General features: G+C 40.5%; 2 protein-coding genes across 10 annotated transcripts in view; both read right to left on the bottom strand.

Annotated features, from left to right (window-relative positions):
* Window positions 1–26399, bottom strand: part of LOC6043689 (CUGBP Elav-like family member 4) — a 1125149-nt gene that overhangs the window by 190482 nt on the left and 908268 nt on the right. The window lies entirely within an intron of this gene.
* On the bottom strand, window positions 11435–18381 carry LOC119770137. Its single transcript, XM_038264500.1, has 2 exons — window positions 18338–18381; window positions 11435–13113 (listed from the first exon to the last, which is right to left on the bottom strand). Exon 2 carries the CDS (start codon window positions 12848–12850, stop codon window positions 11438–11440), a length of 1413 nt encoding a protein of 470 aa, XP_038120428.1. The 5' UTR covers window positions 12851–13113; window positions 18338–18381; the 3' UTR covers window positions 11435–11437.

Raw genomic sequence — 26399 nt, 5'->3', positions numbered from 1 at the left:
CGAATTAATATTTATTTAGGACACACGATTGGGGTCGGAGATGGAGTTTGGTGATTCGGAACTTTTGACTATTTGCCTTTCTTTGTGGGGTTTCAAGAAATGGTTTGAGGGTAGATTTAAGAAATTTCGGACAATTTTTGTCCAACGATTCTTAAAGTGAGTTTTTGACAAGCTTGTCAAGATTGTCAAGATTATTTTCATAATCAAAATTCATGCCCAGATTACTTTTGCCAATAAGGATGACTTATCCCACGATGCCAACATGGTTGAAACTTTATTCAAATTGTTTCTACCCTAATTCCTTCCCTCTCCAGAATAACCCACATTTGGGACAAAATCACACGCTCACCCATTAATTTATGCGTGAGCCGGCAGGGCGCGGCGGCACCCTGCATGTTGCCTAACCCCAGGCGCATTCGTCTTACTATATATTTGAAAGCATGTTTGCAAACGAACTCTCCCCCCATTTGGCGCACCATCAGGACTCTGGAGATTTATGCGTTTTCTTCATCCCGCGAAGGAAAATGCCTTCTTTTTGAAAAACGACGTGGCGAATAAATTTAATGTTCATAAATTTTAACCACTTTCCCTTGTTTGGTTGTTTTTTTTTTTATTTTTTCTCCCTCACAAACTCCTTTTCTACACCGGTTGTAACACATGTGCTGCTCCGCTCCAAGCTCGAGGAGTCCTTCAACCTGCGTGCCTACCCGCCTGGAGAAGGGACGGAAATTTAGACTGACTTTATCTGGCGGAATAAATCAAACGCCTGTCAGAGCTCAGCTCCTCCAGCTGGGTGTGCCCACGTGTGGCATGCACAAGGTTACCCCCAATCCACTTGGGCGACCGAGGGGGAAGGGGGATGAATTGTGCTTTAATTGGGAGTTTAATCTTATCGTGGCGCCCGGTTGTAAGGGTAACCTTTTTGTTCACGGTTTAATCTGGTGAACGAGTGTGTCTGTGTATTTGGTGTGTCGTTTTGTTTAGCAATAAATCAACCTGGGAAGGGGGGAAGATTTTTGTTGCTTTTTAATTGGGAGCGTTTGGCGGAACGAGCACATTAAGCCCTAGATCAAAGATATTCGGATTGATTAATTTGCTTTCGCGACAAAAAATCTCCTGTTTCTTCGTGAACGTATTGGAATCAAAATATAACCAAACAAGACTTTTTAAACCTTACAAAAATTAAACAGCAACAAAATTTTTATTCAGCTATCATGTCAGATTGATATCGCGACTGAAGTGAATTTTTTGATATGTTTTGCTTAAGAGAATTTAATACAAGAAGCAACAAGATTGTGTGCATGGTTGGATAGATCTGGCAACCTTGTTATGCATTTTTTTATTAGGATGGAAATTTGTAAATTGTATTTGCAAGAAACTTTGATGTGACATCAATCTGGATCAAATGGAACAAACCCGGACAAAATCAGTCCAACCAGTCAGTGGTGATAAAAACGAGTGAAACAAAATCATGTCTGCACACACCATCTCAGACATTTGCGTTTATTTTTGATTTCATGTTTAAAGTGATTTTATCACGGCGTCTTTTTCAGGGGGGTAGTATTTTTTGAGAAATAGCAAGAAAACTGTCATATACATATGAAAGTGTGGAACATCCCCCTTCATTTGCGGGGCGAACGAAAATCTTTGGTCGGGAAAAATCAAAGTTATCCTCATTTGAAGTTTTTGAACTTTTTTCCTATGGGCCAAATTTCGTCTATTTCAATTTAGTATTGTTATAAGTCTACATGGGCATGATTTATGGTTCAGATCATATGATTTCTTATGGGAAATGATGCAAGGAACATTTTTCCTGAAGCACGCAAAGTGATTGAAAATAAGGGAAAAAAGTTATAAAGGTTTTGTTGGAAATTTGCGAGATTTTCTGATAAAATTGCACACCTCTTTCCCAAAAACCGCAATGTTTTTGATATTCAGATCATTATTTTGATTAATTCTTTTTTGAGAAATGTTTCTGGGCCCATTGAGTATATAAATCACTACAGAAAAGTGTAATTGGTTGGGTTTATGCTCAACTGTAAGCCACTTTTATGAATTTTGGATTTCAACCGAATCAACACATTTTTGTTTGTTTTTGTTACAAAAAGTACCGTTTCCATTAAATTTTCACATTTGTATTAGTCTTATTAAACCTCACAAGGGATCTCGTACTTATTTTGAGGTCAGGTGATAATATTGTAAATCAAAATCAAATCAAACCATCCACATTAACGACCCCATCCGAAGGCTTGAATGGGGAGAGCACCCAAACCTCTTTCTACTCCAAGGAACCTTCCACCCCAGTGTTTGAACTGACGACCTTTGGATTGCGAGTCCAACCGCCGCCAGCGATTCCACCGGAGTAGGCTTGGTTTGGTGTGTTGTTTGTACTTATGGCATAGAGACGACTCCTACACCTGGAATAACTTAACGGCCTAACAACAACCAAGGCCGGGACCGACGTTTTACTTCCTCATCCGATGGAAGGTTGAAGCAGATGGGAATCGAACCCAGGATCATCCGCTTACAAAGCGGACAACGTAACCATTCGGCCACGCACTGCCACTGTGATCAATTATTTGTGTGTTTTTTAGCAAAACAATTTAATTGTTGTATTGTTCGTTGTTTCAAATTTGGATGCCAGACTTGTTTAGTATGTTAAGCTCAATTATTTGAGATTAAATGAATAGATTTACATACATTTAAACTTTTTAATGATTTTTACGCAATATTTATGTTATTACCAATAATTGCAAGTTCAACTCTGTTGTTTCAATACAAATAATATAGCCCAAATGGAAATACAAATTAACAAAAGGCATAGAAATAGAAACTCTGTGATTGTATTTACACTGCATGTCTCAATTAGATACAAAACATATCATGTGGACCATGTACTCACAAAAAAGTGAAAATTTAATGTAAACGTTACATTATATAACCAAAACACACAAAAATATGTTGATTCGGTGAAATCCAAAATTCATAACTGTGACATACAGTTGAGCTTAAACCCAACCAATTACACTTTTCTGTAGTGATTTATATACTTTTCTGTAGTGATTTATATACTCCAGAAACATTTCTCAAAAAAGAATTCATCGAAATAATGATCTGAATATCAAAAACATTGTGGTTTTTGGGAAAGGGGTGTGCAATTTTATCAGAAAATCTCCCAAATTTTCAATAAAACCTTTATAACTTTTTTCCCTTATTTTCAATCACTTTGCGTGCTTCAGGAAAAATGTTCCTTGCATCATTTCCCATAAGAAATCATATGATCTGAACCATAAATCAAGCCCATGTAGACTTATAACAATACTAAATTGAAATAGACGAAATTTGGCCCATAGGAAAAAAGTTCAAAAACTTCAAATGAGGATAACTTTGATTTTTCCCGACCAAAGATTTTCGTTCGCCCCGCAAATGAACGGGGATGTTCCACACTTTCATATGTATATGACAGTTTTTTTTTTTTTTTTTTAAATTAAATATTTCTTTATTGAACTTTCTTATAATAATTACATTTCTTTTACATGCTAAGTGGTATGGCCTAATGCTCTTCATCTTTGTTGTATTTTTCGTTTGATTATTAACTGTTCACATTTATTTTATTTACTTCAAATTGTTTTACATTATTGCATTGAATCAAATACATTTGGGTAAAAAAGAAAAAAAAAATCACTTTAAAAACTAATCCTAACTTAATACTAATAAAAAATAAATTCATTGAATTATTTAAAATCACTAGAACGAGTAAACTACGAACTGTATTTTAAGATAAATGCTCCAAGCGTTCTTACTTGATCCTGGCGAGTTTTGCAACCACGCAGTGTTGTTGTCATCTCGATGAAAATGTTCAAAAGTTCTTGTGGTGAAAACAGGTCACTGCTGCCTTCACCCGTTGATGCTGGTTGGTTTTCCCTCGGTTGCTGACTGAAGCCAGGAGGTGTTATATTCTCTGCAACTCTTTGCCGCTGATTCAACGGCAATGGCTGCAGATTTGAAACCACTCGAACAGATCCTGCTCCTGGTGACGCCAAAGCAGGAAAATCCACGTCCGTGAAAGTTGGTGGTGTTTTGCGACGATTTGGTTGGTGCCTCGTCGTCGCTTGCTGCCGAATTTTTACAAACTCAGCACGTTTTGGGCAGCTTCGATTCTTGGTAGAATGGTCGCCGCCGCAATTGAAGCATTTCGCTTCAATGTTCTCGTTGATTGTTTCGCAAGCTTGAGTTTTGTGCTCACCTCCGCAGGTTGCACAACGACTCTTGATGAAACAGTTCCTTCCACCATGTCCAAACTGCAAGCAGTTCGAACACTGTGTCACGTCACGGTGCACTGGACGATAACGTTCCCAAGACACGATGATGTTGAAAATTGCCCGAACTGCTTTCAGCTCAGACGGCGTTGTCGATCCTTTCTCGAGATGAACCAGGTACAGTTGATCACGATACTTGATGTCCTTGTTGTGCCTCCTCATCTTGAAGACTTCGATCACGTTTAACTTCAGAGATTTGAGCTCTTCTTTCAGCACATTCACATCCATGTCGTACAGGCCTCGGAGGACCTGTTTCATGGGGCGTTTACCTGGATCGTCATGGCTGTAGTATTCAATCTTTGTGTTGTTCAGGAAATCCCGAACGTAGTTGTAATCCTTTCTGGTAGGTAGCAGAATTTTGAGTCCATCAGCACACAAGCGAATGGAAGCTCGTAAAGCGCCAGATTTAATAAATCCGGTCAGCCACTTTCGCACCGAATCCGATGACGATGTTTTCACAAAAATGGGTGGCAACTTTTCCCGTCGTTCAAATTCTTCCTTCTCGCTCACGTCCACAGGAGGGTGGCGAACTGGTTTCAGACGAATTTTGAGCGTCCCTGCTCAAACTGCCTGGCTTTGCAGGTAGCGCTTCGGCATTCTTTAGCTTCTTCAAATCTGCCGATCCTGCTGGTGAGGACCGCCTCTTTTTCTTGCCGTGAGGCATTTTTGCACTTTTTAAGCACTTTTCAGGAGCTAATATCCAGGAGTACCTCACTGAATGATGGTCCACAAGGGAATCTGTATATGACAGTTTTCTTGCTATTTCTCAAAAAAATACTACCCCCCTGAAAAGACGCCGTGTTATAACTGTTTCTTAGAGCACATACGCTACTTTGATTTATTTTATCAGCATGATTTTACGATATGCTGGTATCATGATCTTTTGTAACTTATTTTTCATTTGACATGTTTTTTATCGCCTTTCTAATATGGTCGAGAAAAATTTTTGTTATCCTCATTTGAAGTTTTTGAACATATTTCCAATGGGATGAAATTTATTTAAATTGTTGGACATGATATGGTTCAGATAATATCATTTCTTATGGGAAATCATGCAGGGAACATTTTTCCTGAAGCACGCAAAGGTATTGGAAATAAAGGAAAAAAATATGTAGGTGTTTTTGGAAATTTGGGAGATTATGTGATAAAATTGCAATTGTGAAAATATAATGAAAACGGTACATTAAATAACCAAAACGCACAACAATATTCTGCTGAAATCCAAAATTAATAAAAGTGACTTACAGTTGGGCATTAACCCAACCAATTACACTTTTCTGTACCCGGGCAGACGGTAATAACAAAATTCATGCCATTTCAATAACAAATACTGTTAAAATAACATAACATTTTATGGAATCTTCTTGGAACATAAATTTTTGCATTAGAGTTTAATAACAGTTTATGTTATCATAACAAAATTTGTTATTGATCTGATATTGGTTGAAAGCCAAAACAACTTTGAAATAACATTTTCTGTTATGGAAGAATACCTCCAACTTTTATTGGGATGATCGGATTAGTTGTTAAAATAACAAAAAAGAATAACAGAGATTTGTTCGAACAATAACTAAAAATGTTATTAGTCTGTTATTACAATAACAATCCGATAACAAAAAAAAACATAACGACGAATAACAAATCTTGTTATAAATAACATAAAATGTTATCGGCCTAGTATTTTCAAAAATCAAAAAAATTGATTCCTAAGTTATTTCCGTCCGCTCGGGTAGTGATTTATGTACTCAATGGGCCCAGAAACATTTCTCAACAAAAAAAAAAATCAACATAATGATCTGAATATAAAAAATTGCGATTTTTGGGAAAGAGGATGTGCAATTTTATCTGAAAAATTCCCAAATTTCCAATAAAACCTTTATAACTTTTTTCCTTTATTTCCAAACTTTTTGCGTTCTTCTGGAAAAATGTTCACTGCATGATTTCCCATAAGAAATTATATGATCTGTACCATAAATTTAACCGCAAAATTGCTGAAACTGTCTACCAGAATGAGCTAGCGATTTCGTTTTTTTGTCAAAAGACGTAACTTTTGTCCCTGATCACGAATCAGAGGTCCGTTTTTTGATATCTCGTGACGGAGGGGCGGTACGACCCCTTCCATTTTTGAACATGCGAAAAAAGAAGTGTTTTTCAATAATTTGCAGCCTGAAACGGTGATGAGCTAGAAATTTGGTGTCAAAGGGACTTTTATGTAAAATTAGACGAAATTAGACGAAATTAGAATTACGAATTTATTTATACAGGCTTACATCGTAGCAGGTTGGATTCTACTAGACATTTCGATGCCTCTGTGCTCTCTTGTACTTAGCTTGCTGGTGTTCCTATTTAGTAAGCACAAGAGAACACGGAGGCATCGATTTGTTGAACTCACCAAGATAAATATTTCGCTTCCGAGAGAACGACAATCAGACCTTGAAAACAAAAGTTACAGTCGGTGACCGATGAAACGATGAAAAAGTGCATTTTTTCATGTCAAAAACTCAAAAAGGTGATGGAGTTGGACCACGCTCTTAAAGCATTTGAAAGTACACATTCCAGAATGCATTTATTCAAAAAATCTCAGAGGTCTATTTTAATCGTTCTTTGCTTATAGCTTTTGAAAGAATTGAGCGATTTTTTTCTAAGAAAAAGTTCATTTTGATTAGCTATCCAAACGTCTAGAAGGGCTCATAAATTGGTAACAACAAGAAAAAAACAAGTTCTAGGTTAAATGTTTAAGGAATTAATAAAATTAATAAATTTTAACCCTGAAATATTTCACTTCAAATGCATTTCAGAAATGTTGAAGCATTCTGGAACAAATCTAAATATCGATAATGATTCAAGTTCTGGACAAATATTTGTCTGATCCATGAAACATTTTCGTTTATGTGCCACCACAAAATAATGAAGATTGAAAACTATGAATTTTAAAATGGAAATTCTTTATGAAAATAATCAACCTTAATCATGAATAAACGGCATCTTTAATGGATTTTTCTATTTGCTGTTCCAAGAAATTAAATTATCTTCAAACAATGTTTTCAAGAACATACACCTCCTAACGACCATTTTCCACTCCAAAAGTGCCCATTCTTCGCCCTAATCAAGTAACGCCATAATTTCAAATTTGATTCCGCTTCTCTCTGCAACTACGCCATTTCCCAAACTCCCAGCCTTAAAGCCTTTTAAAGCGGATCCGGGAGCGACCGTGATTAAAAGTCGCATTTATCATTTCTATGCCGGGCGCCGACGAACGCATCCTGCCTGCGCCCCCTTTCCTGCTGTGACCTTTCCGAATTTCTCACCCCACCCCCTGAAAGGTCGTTGTCGTGTCCCGGGACGCCACGCCGGAAAAAGGGGGAAAGCCAGGATCAGCCACCGCCAACACCGCATATATTCGGATATCCGGACGACCCTCCGGGCCCGGCCGGACGGGGGTTAAGTGGTTTTGTTCTCATTAGTTTTGGCTCAGGCCCCGAAAATTGCCACCTTCTGGCCACGGCGGCGGGTTGACTTGGGTTGAGGCCACCGAGAGAGAGAGAGAGAGTCAACACCCAAGAACACCAACTTGATGGGTTTTCTCGGGCAAGTCCGGGCGAGCAGAGAGATGTGCAACAACCGCCCGGGTAGTTTGTTGGGGGGGGGGACGGGGAGGGGTTGATGATTTATTCTTTAGAATAAATCTTGAGAATAAAATAAATTGTATTATTTATGGTTGTGTATCTTTCGGTAATAAACTTCAGGAAGGCAAGCTAGACCATCCCGGGCTTTAATGGAACGGAGATAAGTTAGATTGTTTTGGAGCGCCCGGCAGTGTTTTTGGCGGCCGGGGGTGTTGCGGCAAATGGCCACTCCGAGAGGTGCTGATGGTGTCGTGGGGCGGTCGAGATAACGCTGAAGGCCGTGGCGAATTGTTAATGGAAAAATTCATTGCATTCTTCTGCATGGAAAGTCGGGCGCCCAGATGGAGCGATTTTTCTTGGGATAAACATTTTTCTTCCCTGGCGATGAATGATTGGGCTAATCAAAAATGTCGATGCAGGGTTGAGCAGCTGAGTCCTCAGGATTCGAACGGGGCTTAATGCCAACATTAATCAGTCAGTTTCTTCCAACAAATAATGAGTCTTAAAGATTTCTTGCGAGCAGTGCCCTAGATGTTCGGAAATAGAGCTTTTGTTTAGTTTAGGGTTCCAGAATCCTAAATGTAACAGATTTCAAATTCAATACCCCAAACAGTCGATAATCTTTGCAAATGTGAAATGAAAATTTCGATGGTTTCCATCTATTCAAGGAACCAGCTTCCCGTTAGTGACTTCATTATCGATCCAAACCCTCAACTATTTCCAACATTTCCTTCAAATCGATTGAAACCGTAACACGACACCCGAGGCTGTAATTTTCCCAAAGCCACAGCTTCCGCTAAATTCAATAATCCGCGCTGCCTTACAACTGTTAAGAAAGCGTCAGATAACTGCGGCGATGCCACCGCTTCAAAGTTACAAAAGATCCCAACTAACTCGAAGCGCAACAAGAGCTCGGGCCACCCGCCATCCAATGCCAAGTCATTTAGCTCGACTCTTAATAACCGAACGTTCATAATGACGCGTAATAATGGTTTCGAATGAAACTGTCGTCTAAAGTTGCCCGCCCAAAGTCGGTTTCAAAGAAGCTTTTTGCTGAAGTGGAGTGGGGTGAAGTTTCGGGGGAAAGAAAAGTCATTAACGCTTTGTTTCAGCTTTGTTCAAAAATATCTGATAACAAGTTTGTCGTTAGACAAAGTATAGAGTGACAATCCGCACACGACGAGACTCCTTTCTGGTGCTGCGGAGATGATTCTGACAGGCACGGGTCGTCCCGGCAACCGCCGAGCAGCGAAAGTCACCCCGAGAGTATCACGTTAAGTTTTTCGGGGACGGAGTGTGGGGGGTGGGGGGACTGTAAGCTCCTAAAATAATATTCCAACATGTCCTCGGTGGAGTCAAAATATCTGGCGGTTGTGCAGCGAGTCGACCCCATGTGGTTGTTTTCTTACACCCAGTTTGGTCGTAATAAACGGGGGAGAGGGAAGTCGGCAGAGTTCAGAAGTGCTGACTCGAAAAGATCGAGAAGTCAACGGGGCGACATCGGATATCGTTGGCGCACATGTTCGAGGTACTGAGACAGGATTATGTGTACTTTGGAAGGCAGGCAGGCAAAGCTGCAAGTTTATTGAACATGAGGCCTTTTGGAGAAATTTTATGGTGCTCTAAGTAATACTGAAGTTAGTTTAAGGATGAGCTTTGTGATGGTTAGTTTGTAACATCTTTGAATGGAATAATTTGAATAAATTTTCAGTAATTTTTGTATTTTTTTTACTCTTTTACCAAAAAAAAAATTGATTGAAATTTATGTTAAAGCTCTACAAGACTAGCTCATTTTTTTGTCAAAGCAGATGGTTCAGGGATTAAATCCCGGTCATCGACTTTGAAGTAAAGACTCTGAAATTGAACACAAAACGTGATATCATTTGAGAATCGAACTAACAGCATAGTGGTATGGATTTACACTCCTAGAGTGAGCTGATCACATTGCATTGGATCTTTGGAGCTTGCCAAGGCGAGTCCAGACAATGCCCAACGACCTCGGTATCAGCTACCAAGTTCTCTAAAAGTACCACTGAAACCTTTAAATTTCCCATTTGAACAAATTCAAAAAGCAATTCACGTTTGTCACGTTCAACTTTAAACTTTTCACAAACTTCAGCTCAATGTCATTACCTGCTCCCCCCCCCCCCCCTCAAAACCCATTCATACCATTCCAACCGCAAAATGCAATTACAAAAATCTCCCCACCATTCACACCAAGTGACACACCATCAACGGCTCCACTTGCCAGCCTTCTGCCGCTGTTAAGGTTCAGTCAATGATGATGGCTACAAAATTAAAAGCACGTGTGTTATTTTCCGGTTCGCGGAAAACTTCCAGCAATCTTCCCCGCCCCCAAAATCCACCCCCTCTTCCACCGCGTGATTGTAGTAGATTCCACAGCCTCCACCGTCATAACATGCCATATGGCACAGAGTTCACTTCATAGCGCGAGAAGGTACACCGCGTACTTGCAGCAATTTCAAAACCGTAACACCATGCATGTACCACCAAATCTCTAGCGCGTCACGTCACACGAGGTGACGTGTTATGCCACGGTTCCACGGAATATTTTCACCTGGTGCCACGTGGAATCTACCTCACTCCCCCTCGTCCCTCCGAAATACAAAGTTCACAGCGTAAAATTGAAATATAATAAAAACTTATTTATGCATGTTTTCCCGGGAGTTTTTTTTTCGAGCTCCTTTTTATCAAAAGCTGCACACGTCCGGAACAAGAGTAGCTTCAAGCTGTGTGATCTTCTCACTTCCCCCCGAGTCGACTCTCAAGAGTCGAGACTCCATGCTCGTTATAACCGTTTGAAGCTTCCCCCGTCTAAATCCAGTTCCGCTGAATCCAGTCGGGAAGGCACTTTTCCAGCAAGTTTTTTTATGAACTCCAACATCCTGAGCAAAAAAAAAAAACCTCGGGGTTGAGGAGTTTCCGCATTGTTCCTTTTGTTCAACACTTTTAATTCTTCACCTCTGGCGTTGTTGTTGTTCTATTTTTTATGTTTTGTGAGTGAATGTAGCAAATTTAAACTTCGAGTACGGGCCCGATTGCCCCTCGTGGAAGTGAACTCGTCAAAAGCGTTGAGCAGAACTTCAGTGTGTGTGAGTTTCGACAGGCGAGGTTGATTACTGGACATTTTCAGAGCTATTTTGGGACAGAATTTGGAATAAATCGCTGTCAAATTATTTAATCGTTGTGGGACAAATAGACCCATTTGGGCAGATCGGTTAAACTTGATTTTCATGACAAAATTTGAAGTGATAAAGTGTGATGATGTGACAATGAAAACAAGTTTAAGTGGGACAATTTGAGTTTAGGTGAGACAAATAGGATGCTGTCCAAGCATAACAACTATACTGTGATAAAGACATTATTTGGACAGATCATTGATGCTGAGTATTCCCTACCAAAGTGAGACAAGTTTTGAGTACGTGAGTTATGGGGGGAGCGTTCTCTAGAGTCAAGTGAACTACTCGGTTGCTAGTTCAATACTGCTTTATTGAGCGCAAGTTTAAGCTTCTTCCGGCTATCGTTGCCTCTCTCCAGAGAGGTGTTGGTGTCGGCTGTGGCAGCGGTCGTGGCATCGGTCGTGGCATCGGTCGTGTGGGCAGCGCAGGTGTGTGTGTCACTACGGGCATGGTGGCTAGGGTGGTGGCGGGCATCCGTAACTCCTCCGTCCTTCAGTTTTGTGCGTCTCGCACAAACCTTGGCTACAAACATCGCCGAGAAAAGGCAGGAAAAGACGAAAAATATTCCTATGTTTCTGGAATCCGTCGCGGTGGCCTTCCTCTCAATGCTCTCTAGCCATTCTCTATGAGCTAGGTGCAGCTCGTGTACGTTTTGCAGAGATAGGCTTGCATTGAAGCGACCTTCGTTAATAATTTGTCCGTTTAGGGGGATTATGTCGATTTTCTCCCTCGTGTTAAACAAGACGTCTTTGAAAATTTCGTCGTTAATCTGGACAGTGCAGTTTTCGAAAAAAATCAGAACGTTACCGCTCAGATTACGATCTGGGAGGCCGCACGTTGATGACAGCTTTGTCTTGTTTCCGCTGTTTAGAAGAATGTGATTGTCCGTTAGCCTCCTTACTCTACTTGTGCTTGAATAGTTGGTGAACACGCAGTCACCTGTTGAGCCTCGAAATATTGGGTCGAAGCAGTTGTCGCCACTAACGTCAATAAGATCCTCTTCATTGCATACCACAATAGAGTCACCACCCGCACAGTGCTGCCTGATGAAATACGTTTGGTTTCCGCCGACCAAAGCGTCGGGTGCCGGGAGTTGAATGATCTTCCCATTCTTTGGGATGGCTGCTAACAAATAACTTTTGAACGTTCCTTGTTTTAACCGCGGGACCAATATAACAAAAAATAGATTCGATTGCAAGTATGCCACCTTGATCTCTAAAAAATCGTAGATTTGATTAACATTATGAAGAGCAACATCTTGCTCAATCAGGGTTTTTTGAACTAGTCCTATTTCTTCTGGTTCTAAAAACGATTTCGAGATGATGTTGAATTTTGCCAGATGGATTGTTTCAGCTATACTATCTAGATGGCCCTCGATTTGGTTAAGGTGATCGGTTGCAATAATTGTCTGTTTTAAGATGTTGAAATCGTTCAGTTGTAGTATGGCATTGTTCTGCTGATCATTAATAATCCTAATCATTTTGTTTACTCTTGTTTCTAACTGTTTATTTATAACTATCTGTTTATTATTTTGTTTAACGAGGTCTTCTTCCTTATTCAATATTGTATCTATGTCGCTCTTGATCTGGGCCCTATCATCGGAGTCCATGTTACCCGTTATGAACTTAATCCCAGTTCCTAGAAAATCTAGAGCTCTTTTTCTTCTTACTACCTCTTTAGGGTAAAGATCTCGGTACATGTTCATGATTTTTCGACCCTATGGCTTAGTAAATCTATAACCTCTTTATAATTCCTAGCTGTTTTTAGGCTGTTGATAGCGGTTCTACACCGAACAATCAGTGGTCCGTATGCCTGGAGGTCAATTTTATGGTAAATTCGAATGTTACCTTCTTTGATATATCTTCTTCCTGATCGCAACATTACAACGCCGGGGTTGGTGTTCAAGTCGTAAAGCTGCATGTCCGCTTGGATGACCCAGGCCCAGAATAGAATGAGTGGAATCTTCATCTAAAAAGGAATAAGTTTTAGTGCTGGGAAATGTTATTTTTTTCTTCTCCCGGCTACGGGAAAAAGTGTGAATGAGATTGCATGTAAAATTACGGATAAGCGGAATTTTCCTTCATGAAAATAATATTACATGTTTTCTAGTGTAACTTTACATGGCAGTAATTACGAATTACAATCCTTTTTCCTATGAGATGTAATTTGGAATTACAAAAAGTGTGTAATTGAAAGTTACGCCGTAAATTTACATAGGATTTACTGCTGAATTACTGTTATTTTCGGGAGGCATTTGAAATCGCGAATACAAAAAGAAAAGTAAATTTTCATGCAACCTAATCATTCGGTATGCTCTTAAGGAAGGAGTTTAACAGGATCCAGAGTCTTCCCTCTAATGGTAACGGTTGTTATTCACGCCCTAAAAAATAAAGAATAGGTTAGAAACGTTAAGGACTGGGTTATTTTTTCAATCGCCGGAGCTTCTGTTTGTGGAGCGTCCGATTTTTTTCGTCCACGTAAGTCTGATTATTGTTATCTATTACGACGACGGGTTCAAATCTATTTCTGGACTTCGATTTTATTCCTTGAGTTGTATTAAACACAACCCCTCCAATGTCGAGAGAAGGTTCATTTTCTCTTTTTGCATTGTGGTAGTCATGTTGTTGTTTTTGTATTTTTGAAATTTTTTCCGTGACCCCGTCGTATAGTTTGTTTCTATACTCAATAATTTCATCCATATTGAGGGGTCTTTCAGAACCGTCTATTATTCCGTAAAATATTTCCCGTGGTTTTAAAGAGGTGCTTGTATGAATAGTGTTGTTGTATAGTGTGCAAGATATCAATATTTTTTCTTTAAGCGATAAATCTTCAAATTTATGCTTATTTGTACGAAAGATTTCCAACAAAGTGGAATGAAATCTTTCTACGATTCCATTAACCTGACTATGATTGGAAGGTGTAAAATATTGCTGAATTCCTAGGTCTGCTAGTAGTCCTCTTACTTCAATCGATTTTATTGCTGGTTCGTTGTCCGACACGATTAACGCAGGATTTCCATATAGTGAAAAATATTTGATAAACGCCTTTCTTACATGAGGAATTGACCTAGATTTTATTGGAATCAAAGTACCAAATCTAGAAAATTTATCAACAACTGATAAAAATAGATTAGGTTGAATTATGAAAATGTCAACGTGTATGATTTCTAACGGTTTCTTAGGTATAGGTGTTTCACCTAAACGGATTTTATATGGTTTTCTTTCGTACTTTTGTTTATTACAGGTTTCGCAAAGGTTAACATATTTCTTTATCTTTTGTTTCAGATTTGGGAAATAAAATCTTCTGAAAATTTCTGCTTTGTTTTCCAAAATTCCCCTATGTGCGGTTTCGTGAGTTTCTTCTACGATAGCGTTCTGTTCTTCGTCTGTTTTTAAATCGATCAAAAATTTCAGGGATATTTTTATTCTAAACGGGTTGAGTTGGCTGAAGTACTGCCTATAAACCTCTTGAATAGCCGGGATTAGCTCTTCCGGACAGTAGATGCAATTAACTTTTGTATGTACCATGTTATCATAGAAGATCTTTTTCAATGATCTGGAATCGAAGCCAGACTTTGAAATTGTTTTCCTATATACCCTAGGAAATACTTCTTCGAAGGCTTCCGAACTAGTGTCATGCATCTTCAAAATGATTTGGTTATTGAAGGTATTGACAGGCGACTCGGTTATCTCAATCAAGTCATTGTTTTGAATTTCCGGTTGTGAATCTCTCTTCTGGTTCCTCTTCGTTTATGTTAACCTCCGTCAAAACTCTGGATAGCGCATCAGCTACAACATTTTGTTGACCTGGTCTATAAACAGGTACAAAGTCATATTCGCGTAACCTTAGCATCCATTGGACTAGCTTAGAGTTGGGTGTCTTTAGATTCAGTGCATACGTCAGTGGTTGGTGATCGGTATACAAGGTGAACTTCCTACCAAATAGATATGGGCGAAAGTATTTCGTGGCCCAGTCGATAGCTAAGAGTTCCTTCTCGATAGCCGAATACTTTTCCTCTGATTTCGTTAGCGTTCTGGATGCGAATGCAACAGGTCTGTCCTTGCCTATGGCACCCTGTGATAGGACAGCGCCTAAAGCAAAATTACTGGCATCTGTTGTGAGAATGAAATTTTTCGAAAAGTCGGGGTATTGCAGGACGTCTGAGCTAGTAATTAGTTGTTTGCAGGTGTCTATTGTTTTGAGGAAAATGGGTGTGTGTTTAATTTTTTCGCCCTTCCTAAGTTGGGCTGTTAGCGGTTTTGTAATTTTGGCGAAATCCCTTATAAATTTTCGATAATAGCCCAAAAGGCCTAGAAATCCTTTCAATTCTTTTGGATTTCTTGGAGTGGGCCAGTTTTGAATGACCTTAATTTTCTCTGGGTCTGGCTTAACCCCTTCGTCAGTAACAAGGTGACCTAAAAAGTTAACTTGTTTTTTCATAAATTGACTTTTTCCTAATTGGATCTTCAAATTGACATTTTCCAAAATACTGAATATTTTAGTGAGATTCTCCAAGTGTTCTTGCAAAGATGTTGAATAGACAATTATATCGTCCATATACACCAAGCAACACTTTCCAATTAAATTGCGAAGAATGTTATTCATTACGCGTTGTAGAGTAGCCGGAGCATTTTTCAACCCAAATGGCATTCTAACATATTCATAAAGTCCATACTCAACAGAAAAAGCCGTTTTTTGCACATCATCTGGGTGGACCTCAATTTGGTGAAACCCAGATGCCAAGTCTAAAGTGGTAAAGTATTGACATTTGCCCAGCTTGTCCAAAATTTCATTTATATTTGGCATCGGATATTTGTCATCTATAGTCTTTTCATTCAACTTTCTATAATCGACTACTAAGCGCCATTTCTGTTTGCCTTCGGAGTCAATTTTCTTGGGAACAATCCAAATCGGAGAGCACCAAGGTGAAGAGCTGGGTCGAATAATGCCCTGTGTAAGCATTTGCGAAATTTGACGCTGCACCTCTTCTTTGTGGCAATGGGGGTAACGATAATTTTTAGCATGTGTCGGTATCTCATCCGTTGTATTGATTTTGTGTTTAATGACGTTTGTAAACGTGAGGTCGTCACCCTCGGTATGGAAAATTTTATGGAATTTTGAGATAATAGCTATCAGTGCAGCCTTTTCTTCGTCATTTAAATGATCGAATTTTAATTGTTTTATTGTTTTGGCCTTTGGCCCGGTTTTGGTTTCGCAAATGTCTGGTGGGATATTTGATATTTCGAAGTTGTGGATTGAATTGGGAATCGGGTGAGAAGGGCAAATTTGGACTGGGAAATCGCGGATGTTCTTAAGTAGAACATAACAAAAGTTATTGAAGGCTCGGTATAACCCAGGCAACACGATTGCATCTTTTGTTACCGGTATGGCTTCCTCCACCAGAAATTCCCCTTCGTCCGCTACTGTGGGCATTCTCAACACAGTTTCTTCATACGGTTTGAGCTTGACTGCGAACGAGTCAGGGTATTTTCGGTTTAGTGGGATGGTCAGCCCTTGCAGTTCTAGAATATTTCTTTCAGTGATAATATTCGCTTTAAGGCTTTTAAGTGTTTCATATCCGATGAGCCCATCAAAATAATTATGAAATTTAAAAACAAAAAATTTAATGGGAGGTATTTTTGACAAAATCTGGAACTCCGTAAAGGACTCGATATTGTGCGTTTTGTCAATATTCCTCACTGTAATTGGCTTTGGTTGTAACACCGAGTTGCTATTTAGAACACTGGGGTCAATATAGTTTTTATTGGACCCAGTGTCAACCAAAAACTTTAATTTTCCTAGTTCCGTAACGACGGTAATGTACGGAAGAAAATTGTTGTCGGAATCTCCAATCATCCCATCTGGTAATTTTCTGGGGGATAGGGAAAATCCGCGGCTTCATCGTAATTAGTTTCAAATCCCTGCAATTCCTCAGCCATGTTCGGCTGAGGGTTAGCTTCACAGGAGTTACTCTCCTCTGCAGGGCTCTGCTCTTGGCAAAGCAAATAATTTTGTTGCCCTCCAAAGTGCTGATTTGCGCGATGGCTTGGGTTTCGGCGTTGCGGATTCTGACTCTGCGAGGAAGGGTTCGCGAAATTCGACGTCTGCTGATTTGACCAGTTTTGCCGGCTATTGGACGATGTCCGAAGTTGTTGAATCGGAGCATTTGGTTGGAAAGGGTTCGCGACGTTCGAAGGTTGCTGATTCGACCAGTTTTGGCGGTTATGGGACGATGTCCGAGGTTGTGAAGTCGGCATATTCTGTGGATTGTTTGCAAATGCTGAAGTTTGAATCGGCCAGTTTTGCCGGTAATTTGAATACGGAGCTTGAATCGGCCAGTTGTGCTGATTATTTGGAAATATTGGAAATTGTTGCACCGGCCAGTTTTGCCGGTTATTTGAAAGGGTTGGTTGTTTCGAGCCAAAGTGGCTTTGATAATTAGTTTCTTCGATGCATAGTGCAAGCGCATCTGGGAGACATGTAGGTTTAAGTGACCTGACATGCTTCCCCAATTCCTCATGCAAGCCTCCGAGGAACACTTTGAGCCCTAACCCCTGGTATAGTGTGGTTTTGGAAATCCGCACCGAAGGGTTGCCCTCATTCAATTTCGCTGCATTTACGAGAAGGGCGATGGTACTTTGCACCTCCCGTAAAAATCTTTCACAGTTTTTCTTCCTGTTTCAGGGCGAACATGTCTTTAATGAGGCATGCTTCGTCCCTCTTATCGGAGTACTCCACTATTAGCTTCTCTTTAATCTCATCCCAGTCGAGGCGTGTTGAGGAGGACTCCAACACATCGTCGGCCGGTCCAGTTATTTTGCTGCGGATGGCCTGCAGCCAGATGCGGTAGCTATTCGTACCTGCCACGGCGTCTACGCAGGGGATTACTTCATCCACTGCTTCGATAAATCTATTTAACTTATTGGGGTTCGTGCCGTCGAAGGGTACCAACTCCCTAATTCCTTGCGGAATTCTCAGCGTTTTATACGCTGTTTCCACTCGGCCCACGGCGGCCAACTGTGCTTCAAGCTCTAGAATTCTGGCTTGTTGCTGCGCTAACGCTTCTGCGGCCTCATCCATTTCTTGTGCGATATTATTTTGCTCCATTTAACATAAATCACTAAACTCCACACAACATAAATCACTAAACTTCACACAACATAAAATACTAAGCTTAAGCTATAGTACTTACCCTATGTCCCGGTAATCCGCCGAGACGACTGCGACTGCGCCAGTTATGGGGAGCGTTCTCTAGAGTCAAGTGAACTACTCGGTTGCTAGTTCAATACTGCTTTATTGAGCGCAAGTTTAAGCTTCTTCCGGCTATCGTTGCCTCTCTCCAGAGAGGTGTTGGTGTCGGCTGTGGCAGCGGTCGTGGCATCGGTCGTGGCATCGGTCGTGTGGGCAGCGCAGGTGTGTGTGTCACTACGGGCATGGTGGCTAGGGTGGTGGCGGGCATCCGTAACTCGTGTTGTTGTCAAAGTATTAAAATTGTACTGGGACAAAACTAGCCACCTGGACAGATCGGCCACTTTTCTTCGGAAGAGTGTGCTCACATGAATTTCGACTGCTAAACTTAATTTTCTTGATCAATTTTGATGTGGTCAAGTGTGATGAACTTCAAAGATTCGTGTCAAATCTTCAAAAGTATACTGGGTTAATGAGAACCATTTGGACGATTTGTTATAAGGTGAGACAAACAGGTTGCTGTCCACAGATCATTGATGCTGAGTATTCCTAACCAAAGTGAGACAAGTTTTGAGCACGAGTTGTTTTCAAAGTATTCAATTTGTACTGGGACAAAACTAGCCACTTGGACAGATCGGCCATTTGACTTCAGAAGAGTGTGTTTACATGAGTTTTGACAGGCAAGGTCACAGCTATTTTGAGACAAAATTTGGAAGAAACCGCTGTCAAAATTATAGATTCGTTAAACTTGAATTTCGTGATAAAACGTGACAAAGCTTCAAAATTATACTAGGACTATGAGAATTATTTGACAGTGACAGTGTGAGCTAAATTTTATGATTCAAATTTAAGTGGGACAATTTGAGATAAAGTGAGACAAACAGCATTATTTGGACAGATCGTTGATACTGAGTATTCCTAACCAAAGTGAGACAAGTTTGAGCACGTGTTGTTGTCAAAGTATTAAAATTGTACTGGGACAAAACTAGCCAATTGGACAGATCGGCTATAGCCGCTTGAACAACACATTTCTGCAGAAGACTGTGCTCGCTTGAGTTTCGACAGGCGAGATTGATTAGTGGCCTTTAAAATTGGTTACTTTTTGAGGAAAAAATGCCAAAAATTGAAGTTCTACAACGTTTAATTCAAAATTCAGCCAACTGTTTTCCTTACATTTTGCAGTAAACTTACATGACTTTCCACCACCCTTCTGAAGGGTGATTCTGTTGCCATGTCTCAACAGCAACCTCCCATCGAAAAGTGATGAAAGTGTTTGCTGCTCCAACTTGGAAGAGTGGTCTACTCCACCACATACATGCCACAAGGAACCAGCATACTTTCCCCCAGAAAGTCTTGGCTCCCAAAATACACCTTCTAATTGAGTTAAGGATTAAGTTTCAGCGTCGGAATGCCGCAAGGGTTGTTTTCCGGAGCTTCTTTTTTCAGGTGGAAGACTTTTTGGCTGGAATGCCCCGAAAAAGTTGCCCAAAGTTGTTTTTGAAAGTTATCGCCCTCCCCTTTGAAAGGTGACGAAAGCGGATTCTTTTTATAGTTGCCCAACTTGAGCGATAGATAAATCGTTCGGAAACGAATCACTTCAACACAGTAATTAGGTCAATGCATTGAAAGTGGGATTTTCAATCACTCAAGCGCTCCAATTACCGGGCTCCACGTTTTTCAGCAAATTCAATTTGTACAACCCGTCCCACCCCCCATCGAATCGAAGCGTTTTAATCTAAACTGGAAAATCATTAAGATTCAGCGCGTCAGAAGAAGCGACCGCACACAATTTCATTAGCCGCCACGCGATTCGCAAAGCTTAACGTCATCGGGTTTATCGCCGTCCCACCATCTTGATTTATTGATTCACAAGGGGAGGGGGGGGGGAGGTTGGTACTCTTTTGTCTCACGATGAATAATCGTATTTTGATCGGAGAGAGGACATCGACAGGAAGCACTTTGGTGGCGGGTGTCTTCTTCGTCGCGCCGGATGGACGACGATTGTCCAACCTTTCAGGGTTGCGTGTTTTTATTTTGTGATTGTCATCGTTTAAGTTTTGTGCAAATTTGACTGTAAAAATGGAAGAATCATGGGAAGAGAACGATTTAAGACAAAATGTGTCATTTGGACATTTAAGAATCATTGCGACATAATGATTGTCAAAAACCTTTCTTCAAGAGATATGAAGGCGTGAAACAAAGGCAAATCCCTATTGACCAAAAGTGCAACAGCATGAGACAAACTGAGACAAGGTTTTGAGAAAAAGAAAAAAATGAGACAAACAAAAAACTCGGCAGCATCTTTTTCATCGCTTTTCAATGATCTTGAGACAACAATTGTTATTTTAAGAAGCAAATAGTTATAAAGTTAGACAGCTTGTCCGTTGACTTAGAGATCATTTTGTTCTGCTTAGAATGTGCTGTGATACTTTTGGTCATTTTGAGAAACATTATGGGACACAATTTACAATTGGCCATAGCCAGAAAATAGCCATGATGTAAAAGGTGAGACAAAATAGACTGTTGCCAAGATAGTGAAATTGCGGTGGGACAACGAGAACCATTTGGGCAGAACGGTAATTTTAAAGTTTTATTATAAAATTTCAAACAGAAATGGTTGGATAAGCTGAAAAAACATGTTGTTTTTAGAGCTTAAAAAAGTGTGAAAAATTTTGAGCTTTGTATAAGTATTGCAATTGAACTGGGACAAAACATATCATTTGGACAGATCGTTTATAGCCACAAAATATCCATGATTTAAGCTTCAAACTGAAATGAGACAACTAATGTGTGCTAACACAAAACCAATCAAAGCTTGTAAATCAGACTGGGACAATGAGATCCATTCTGACAGATTGTTTGGACTAATTTCTAAAAAAAAGACAACCATTTGGACAGATTGAAGCAAAAAAGTCATGGTCAGCAGTTGGACAAATTGTGAACAGTTGTTGTTATCAAAAGTGGGACAAAACTAGTCACTTGAACAGATTGCTTAAGCTGGTTTTTATAATTGAAAATGCTGTAAGACAAAAATGGCTTATTGACGAATCTTTGAAATTGTAGTGAGACAAAATGAACCGTTTGGGTAGATTTTTAAAACTATCATTTTTTTTCTAAGCATACAAATTGGACAAATTGTTGAAGCTTAGCAAATTGAGACACGAGCACGTGTTTTTGTTAAAGTATTTAAATTTTACAGAGACAAAACTAACCGTTTGGACAAATATGGTATAATGGGACAAAAAAGGATTATTGACGATTCTTTCAAATTGTAGTGAGACAAATTGGACCATTTGGACATATTGATAAAATAATCAGATTTTTTCTAAACATAACATTCAGACAAAATATGATATGGTGAGACAAAGAAGGGTTATTGGCGAATCTTTGAAATTGTCGTGAGACAAATTGAACCATTTGGACAGATTGATAAAACAATCAAAATTATTTTAAGCAAACCAAATGAGACAAATTGTAAGCAAGTGTTGTTGTCAAAGTATTACAAATCTTCGAAGTTGTTTTTTTATGATCGAAGTTACAACGAGACAAAAAAAATGATAAGGTGAGACAAAAAAAGAGATGTTATTGAATCTTTGAAATTGTAGTGAGACAAACTGAACCATTTGGCAGATTGACAAAAATGGACAAAAATCCCCAAATTTTCACAGTGCCCTCGATTTTCACTCAATAAAGCGACTGAATCCCACCCACAGAGTCCCACTTTTTACAGTTTAGATCGCACCGAGAGCCACGTTTCGTGTGTCATTACCGCGCTGCACTGACAAAGGAAAGCCATAAAACGTCGCCGTCGCACGATGTCCCCAGATCGACCGCCGGGACATTCAACAGAGTGGTCCTTAAAAGCAGTTTTGTTCGGAATCAAAAACGCGGTGCTATTTTGTGGCGTGTATAGTGACGGTGATGATGATGACGAGCGATGCTTATGATTATGTCTGTTTTGGGGGAGTGAGGGTTGAGGGTGGTGGTCGAGCCTTGACATAAACAGAGGCAGAATTGAACGAACAGAGCTCGCTTATCGGATCAGCGGGGGGAATGAAAAGCCACGTGGACTGGGGTTTCGAATTTATGTGTCGTTAAAAGTTAATGATTATGATCTATCGTAAAAGTTCGGTGCCGTTGCGAAGACCGCGCGCTCTCTTTTCATTAAGCAAAGGAATTATGGCAACGTCGTCTTAGCAGCGCACCGTTTAAGGTTTGTTTTGTGTTTTTTTTTTCTGCTTCGCAATCTCCCCGTTGAAATCATTTCAAGGAAGGAAGGATGAACTTTACGGAGGGTGTTGTTATGCAGTTTCCTTTACACATGCAATGCACGTTGATGGCGTGATATCTCGGTCAGAACGATTAAAGATTATGGCCAGCCATGAAGGGAGATCAAATAGCTTAGCAAGGGATAATGGAGAATTAAAATTTTACACCCCGAGTTCCAAGGTAACTCAATTTAACCGAAAAATGAGCTGAGCGCAAATCGCGTGTAAAGTGTGCCAACTGCTATGGGAAATGGGCGGCAAACTTTCGTGGCTTCAACCACAACTATCACACCAACAATGATAAATGAGTGCCCCATCGGAGATGGGGGCACGTTCCGGCTCAGTTCACTTCTCAAGGAAAAACAAAAATCCCGCCACCTAATCCAATTTGGCTCCGGAAAAAACACAACACAAACCGAACACACCCTTGCCAAACCACACTAAAACCGCTTACCAAATCATGCGTTATTATCCAAAATTAATGAAGTTTACCGGAACGTAATTGATTACGACGCATAATGAGTTTTCCACGTTCGCCGAGCTTCGTTGGATTGAGGCAAAAAAGTAGGAAACAGTGAGAGACTGTGCTTAGAAATGTTTTTGTTTTGTGGAGGTGGGACAACGCACCGCACACAAGTGGAAAAAAGTTTTCATTACTCACTCATCCAAGTCATTCGTGCGGTTCGTGGTTGCTATTTGCTCATTTCTTCGGCTGGTGATACGCACAATCAGTCTTGCGCTGTGCCAAGTGAATGTTCAGACGTCACCCCCAACACACACACTGGAAATGTCCATAAAAAGATTAATTATGCGTGTGAGTTTTGGAACGCAAAACTTTTCCAGCTGCCTCAGCGCGCGAAAAAACGGTGTGTGTGGCACTTTGTTGCCGTCTTGGAGTGAGTTGAAGGATGATCTCAGGGAGCTGTACGTATGGAGAAAGATTTGAGGACCGTGCGAGTGTGTGATTTTGGAATTTCTTTTCCCTACTTCATCTTCAAATCCAATCTCTTCTAAAACAGAGAAAACTGAGAAAACTGAGACAACTGAGACAACTGAGACTACTGAGTCAACTGAGTCAACTGAATCAACTAAGTCAACTGAGTCATTTGAGACAACTGAGTCAACTGAGACAATTAAGACAACTGAGACAACTGAATCAACTGAGTCAACTGAGTCAATTGAGACAACTGAGTCAACTGAGTCAATTGAGACAACTGAGTCAACTGAGTCAACTGAGACAATTGAGACAACTGAAGCGACTGAGGCAACTGAGACAACTGAGTCAACTGAGTCAACTGAGACAATTGAGACAACTGAAGTGACTGAGGCAACTGAGTCAACTGAGTCAATTGAGACAACTGAGTCAACTGAGTCAATTGAGACAACTGAGTCAACTGAGTCAACTGAGACAATTGAGACAACTGAAGCGACTGAGGCAACTGAGACAACTGAATCAACTAAGTCAACTGAGTCAATTGAGACAACTGAGTCAACTGAGTCAATTGAGACAATTGAGAAAACTGAGACAGCTGAGGCAACTGAATTAACTGAGACAACTGAGTCAATTGAGACAACTGAGACAAATGAGACAACTGAGTCAATTGAGACAATTGAGTCAACTGAGACAACTCAGACTGCTGGGACAACTGAGGCAACTGAGGCAACTGAAGTAACTGAGACAACTGAATTAATTGCGACAACTGAGACAACTGAGTCAATTGAGACCATTGAGAAAACTGAGATAACTGAGGCAACTAAGACAATTGAGACAACTGAGACAACTGAGGTAACTGAATTAACTGAGACAACTGAGTCAATTGAGACAACTGAGACAAAAGAGACAACTGAGTCAATTGAGACAATTGAGAAAACTGAGACAGCTGAGGCAACTAAGACAATTGAGACAACTGAGACAACTGAGGTAACTGAATTAACTGAGACAACTGAGTCAATTGAGACAACTGAGACAAATGAGACAACTGAGTCAATTGAGACAATTGAGTCAACTGAGACAACTCAGACTGCTGGGACAACTGAGGCAACTGAGGCAACTGAAGTAACTGAGACAACTGAATTAATTGCGACAACTGAGACAACTGAGTCAATTGAGACCATTGAGTCAACTGAAACAACTCAGACTGCTGGGACAACTGAGACAACTGAATCAATTGAGGCAGCTGAGACAACTGAGTCAATTGAGACAACTAAGAAAACCAAAAGAATAGAAAATGCCAACTTCAATCCACCCTACGGTACAAGCAAGTGCAGAGCGAGATCCCATCTCGTTCGGAGTGGAACGCACAACAGATGCCGCTGATAAGTGGAACGTAACGGATTGATTGAATATGGAACAGGGCGCGCGCAGAAGAAGTTGTACCGAGGAGTTGGTTGGTTGGCGTTGTAACAAAAAGTGCTTCTTCAGGGTGGAAAATTTCCTTTGCGACTGACGAAGCTGCTCCTGATGACGATGCTGGTGGTGGTGGGAAAGTTTTCCCCGGCAAGTTTCTTCTTCGCACTCAGCATCTTTGTCTGGATGGGTGAGTCGATTAGCGTTCGGATCTTGAGGCTGTTTAAGTTTTCTTTTTGTGCGCGCGAGAGGGAAAAAAGCAAGACTTGCTGGCAGGCTGGCAAGGGATGATGATTGAGTGAGCCTCATTTGCCTGGTAATGGAAAATGTTTCTCGAGGCTCGCTTCGTGTTGTTTTTCGCGTGTAGTTTTGCCCGAGGAAAAAAGCGATCCATTCAGGGAAAGCGTCAGCTTTCGCTGATCGACTGGAAAACTTAATAATATGTTGATTGAAAGTAAACGTCAGCTTGCACCCCGGGGTTGGTCAATTACGAAAGTGACCTTAATTTGTTTTATGTTTTTTTTTTTAAAGTTGAAGAAGGTTCTTCAAGATGTTCAAATAAAACTAACTCGAGTCAAGAAATATTCCATCATGATTGATGACTCTCAAAATACTAATCAAACAATTCAAACGCTTCGCAGCACTTGCAGGGAAAGTCAAAGTGCAGAAAATTGGGTGGATTAAGTGCTTCTACTTTTCGCTATCGTCAATTGTCACTTTCCACTGAAAAGTTTTCGCTCACTCAAAAAAGCAGCGTTCGTGTGCAGAATTTCAAAGTTCACCTGCCTGCCTGCACCCACACACTTGAGCAGGTGAAACTTTTGCCCCCAAATTGTCAAAGTTATTGAGTGGTAATCTCATTAGCGAAAATGGAGCTTTCGAGGCCACTCAAACAAGCCCTTTACGACGAGGGGGAGTTTTACAACTGTATTGGTTAGCTTTGCGCCTGGAGTTAGGCAAAACTCCTTCTAACCCATCGCATTTTGATGTTTTAATATATTGCTCGGCCTGTTTTTTGGAAGACCAAAACAGTCTTCGAGGAGTTGGAGGAAAAAGTAACATAAATTTTCCATCTTTTCCGGATCGCTGCTTGATTTACTCGAACGAGGGGGCCCGGAAAATGAACGCCTCAGTTGAAATTTCATCTTCACTGATAAATTTACGACCGGTAAAAACGTCATCTCCTGGTGAAACTTGGCCCCACGACCAACGACGTGCACAGGCTTATCTCCTGTGGCGGCGGCGTGTGAACCAGAAACCGAAGGAAGCAAACCCAAATCAATCATGCCCGGGATGGCGTCCCCGCGCGTACGGCCTGGAATCCGACCTTTTCTCGGAAATGTGGCGAAAGTTTCGCCCGGGAAAATAAAAATATCGAACCGGCAGAAACAAAACAAGGTTCCGTGGTAGGCGAAGGCCAGGAGAGGTAATTTGAATAATTTTCGAATTTA

This window comes from Culex quinquefasciatus, chromosome 3, assembly GCF_015732765.1.
Source record: "Culex quinquefasciatus strain JHB chromosome 3, VPISU_Cqui_1.0_pri_paternal, whole genome shotgun sequence".
NCBI lineage: Eukaryota > Metazoa > Arthropoda > Insecta > Diptera > Culicidae > Culex > Culex quinquefasciatus.
The sequence above is the reverse complement of the archived record's forward strand: the minus strand, read 5'-3'. Positions and strand labels throughout refer to the sequence as shown.

Excerpts from the sequence above, each read along its gene's own strand:
- LOC119770137 (XM_038264500.1), bottom strand. The coding sequence starts at position 12,850 with ATGAACATGTACCGAGATCTTTACCCTAAAGAGGTAGTAAGAAGAAAA.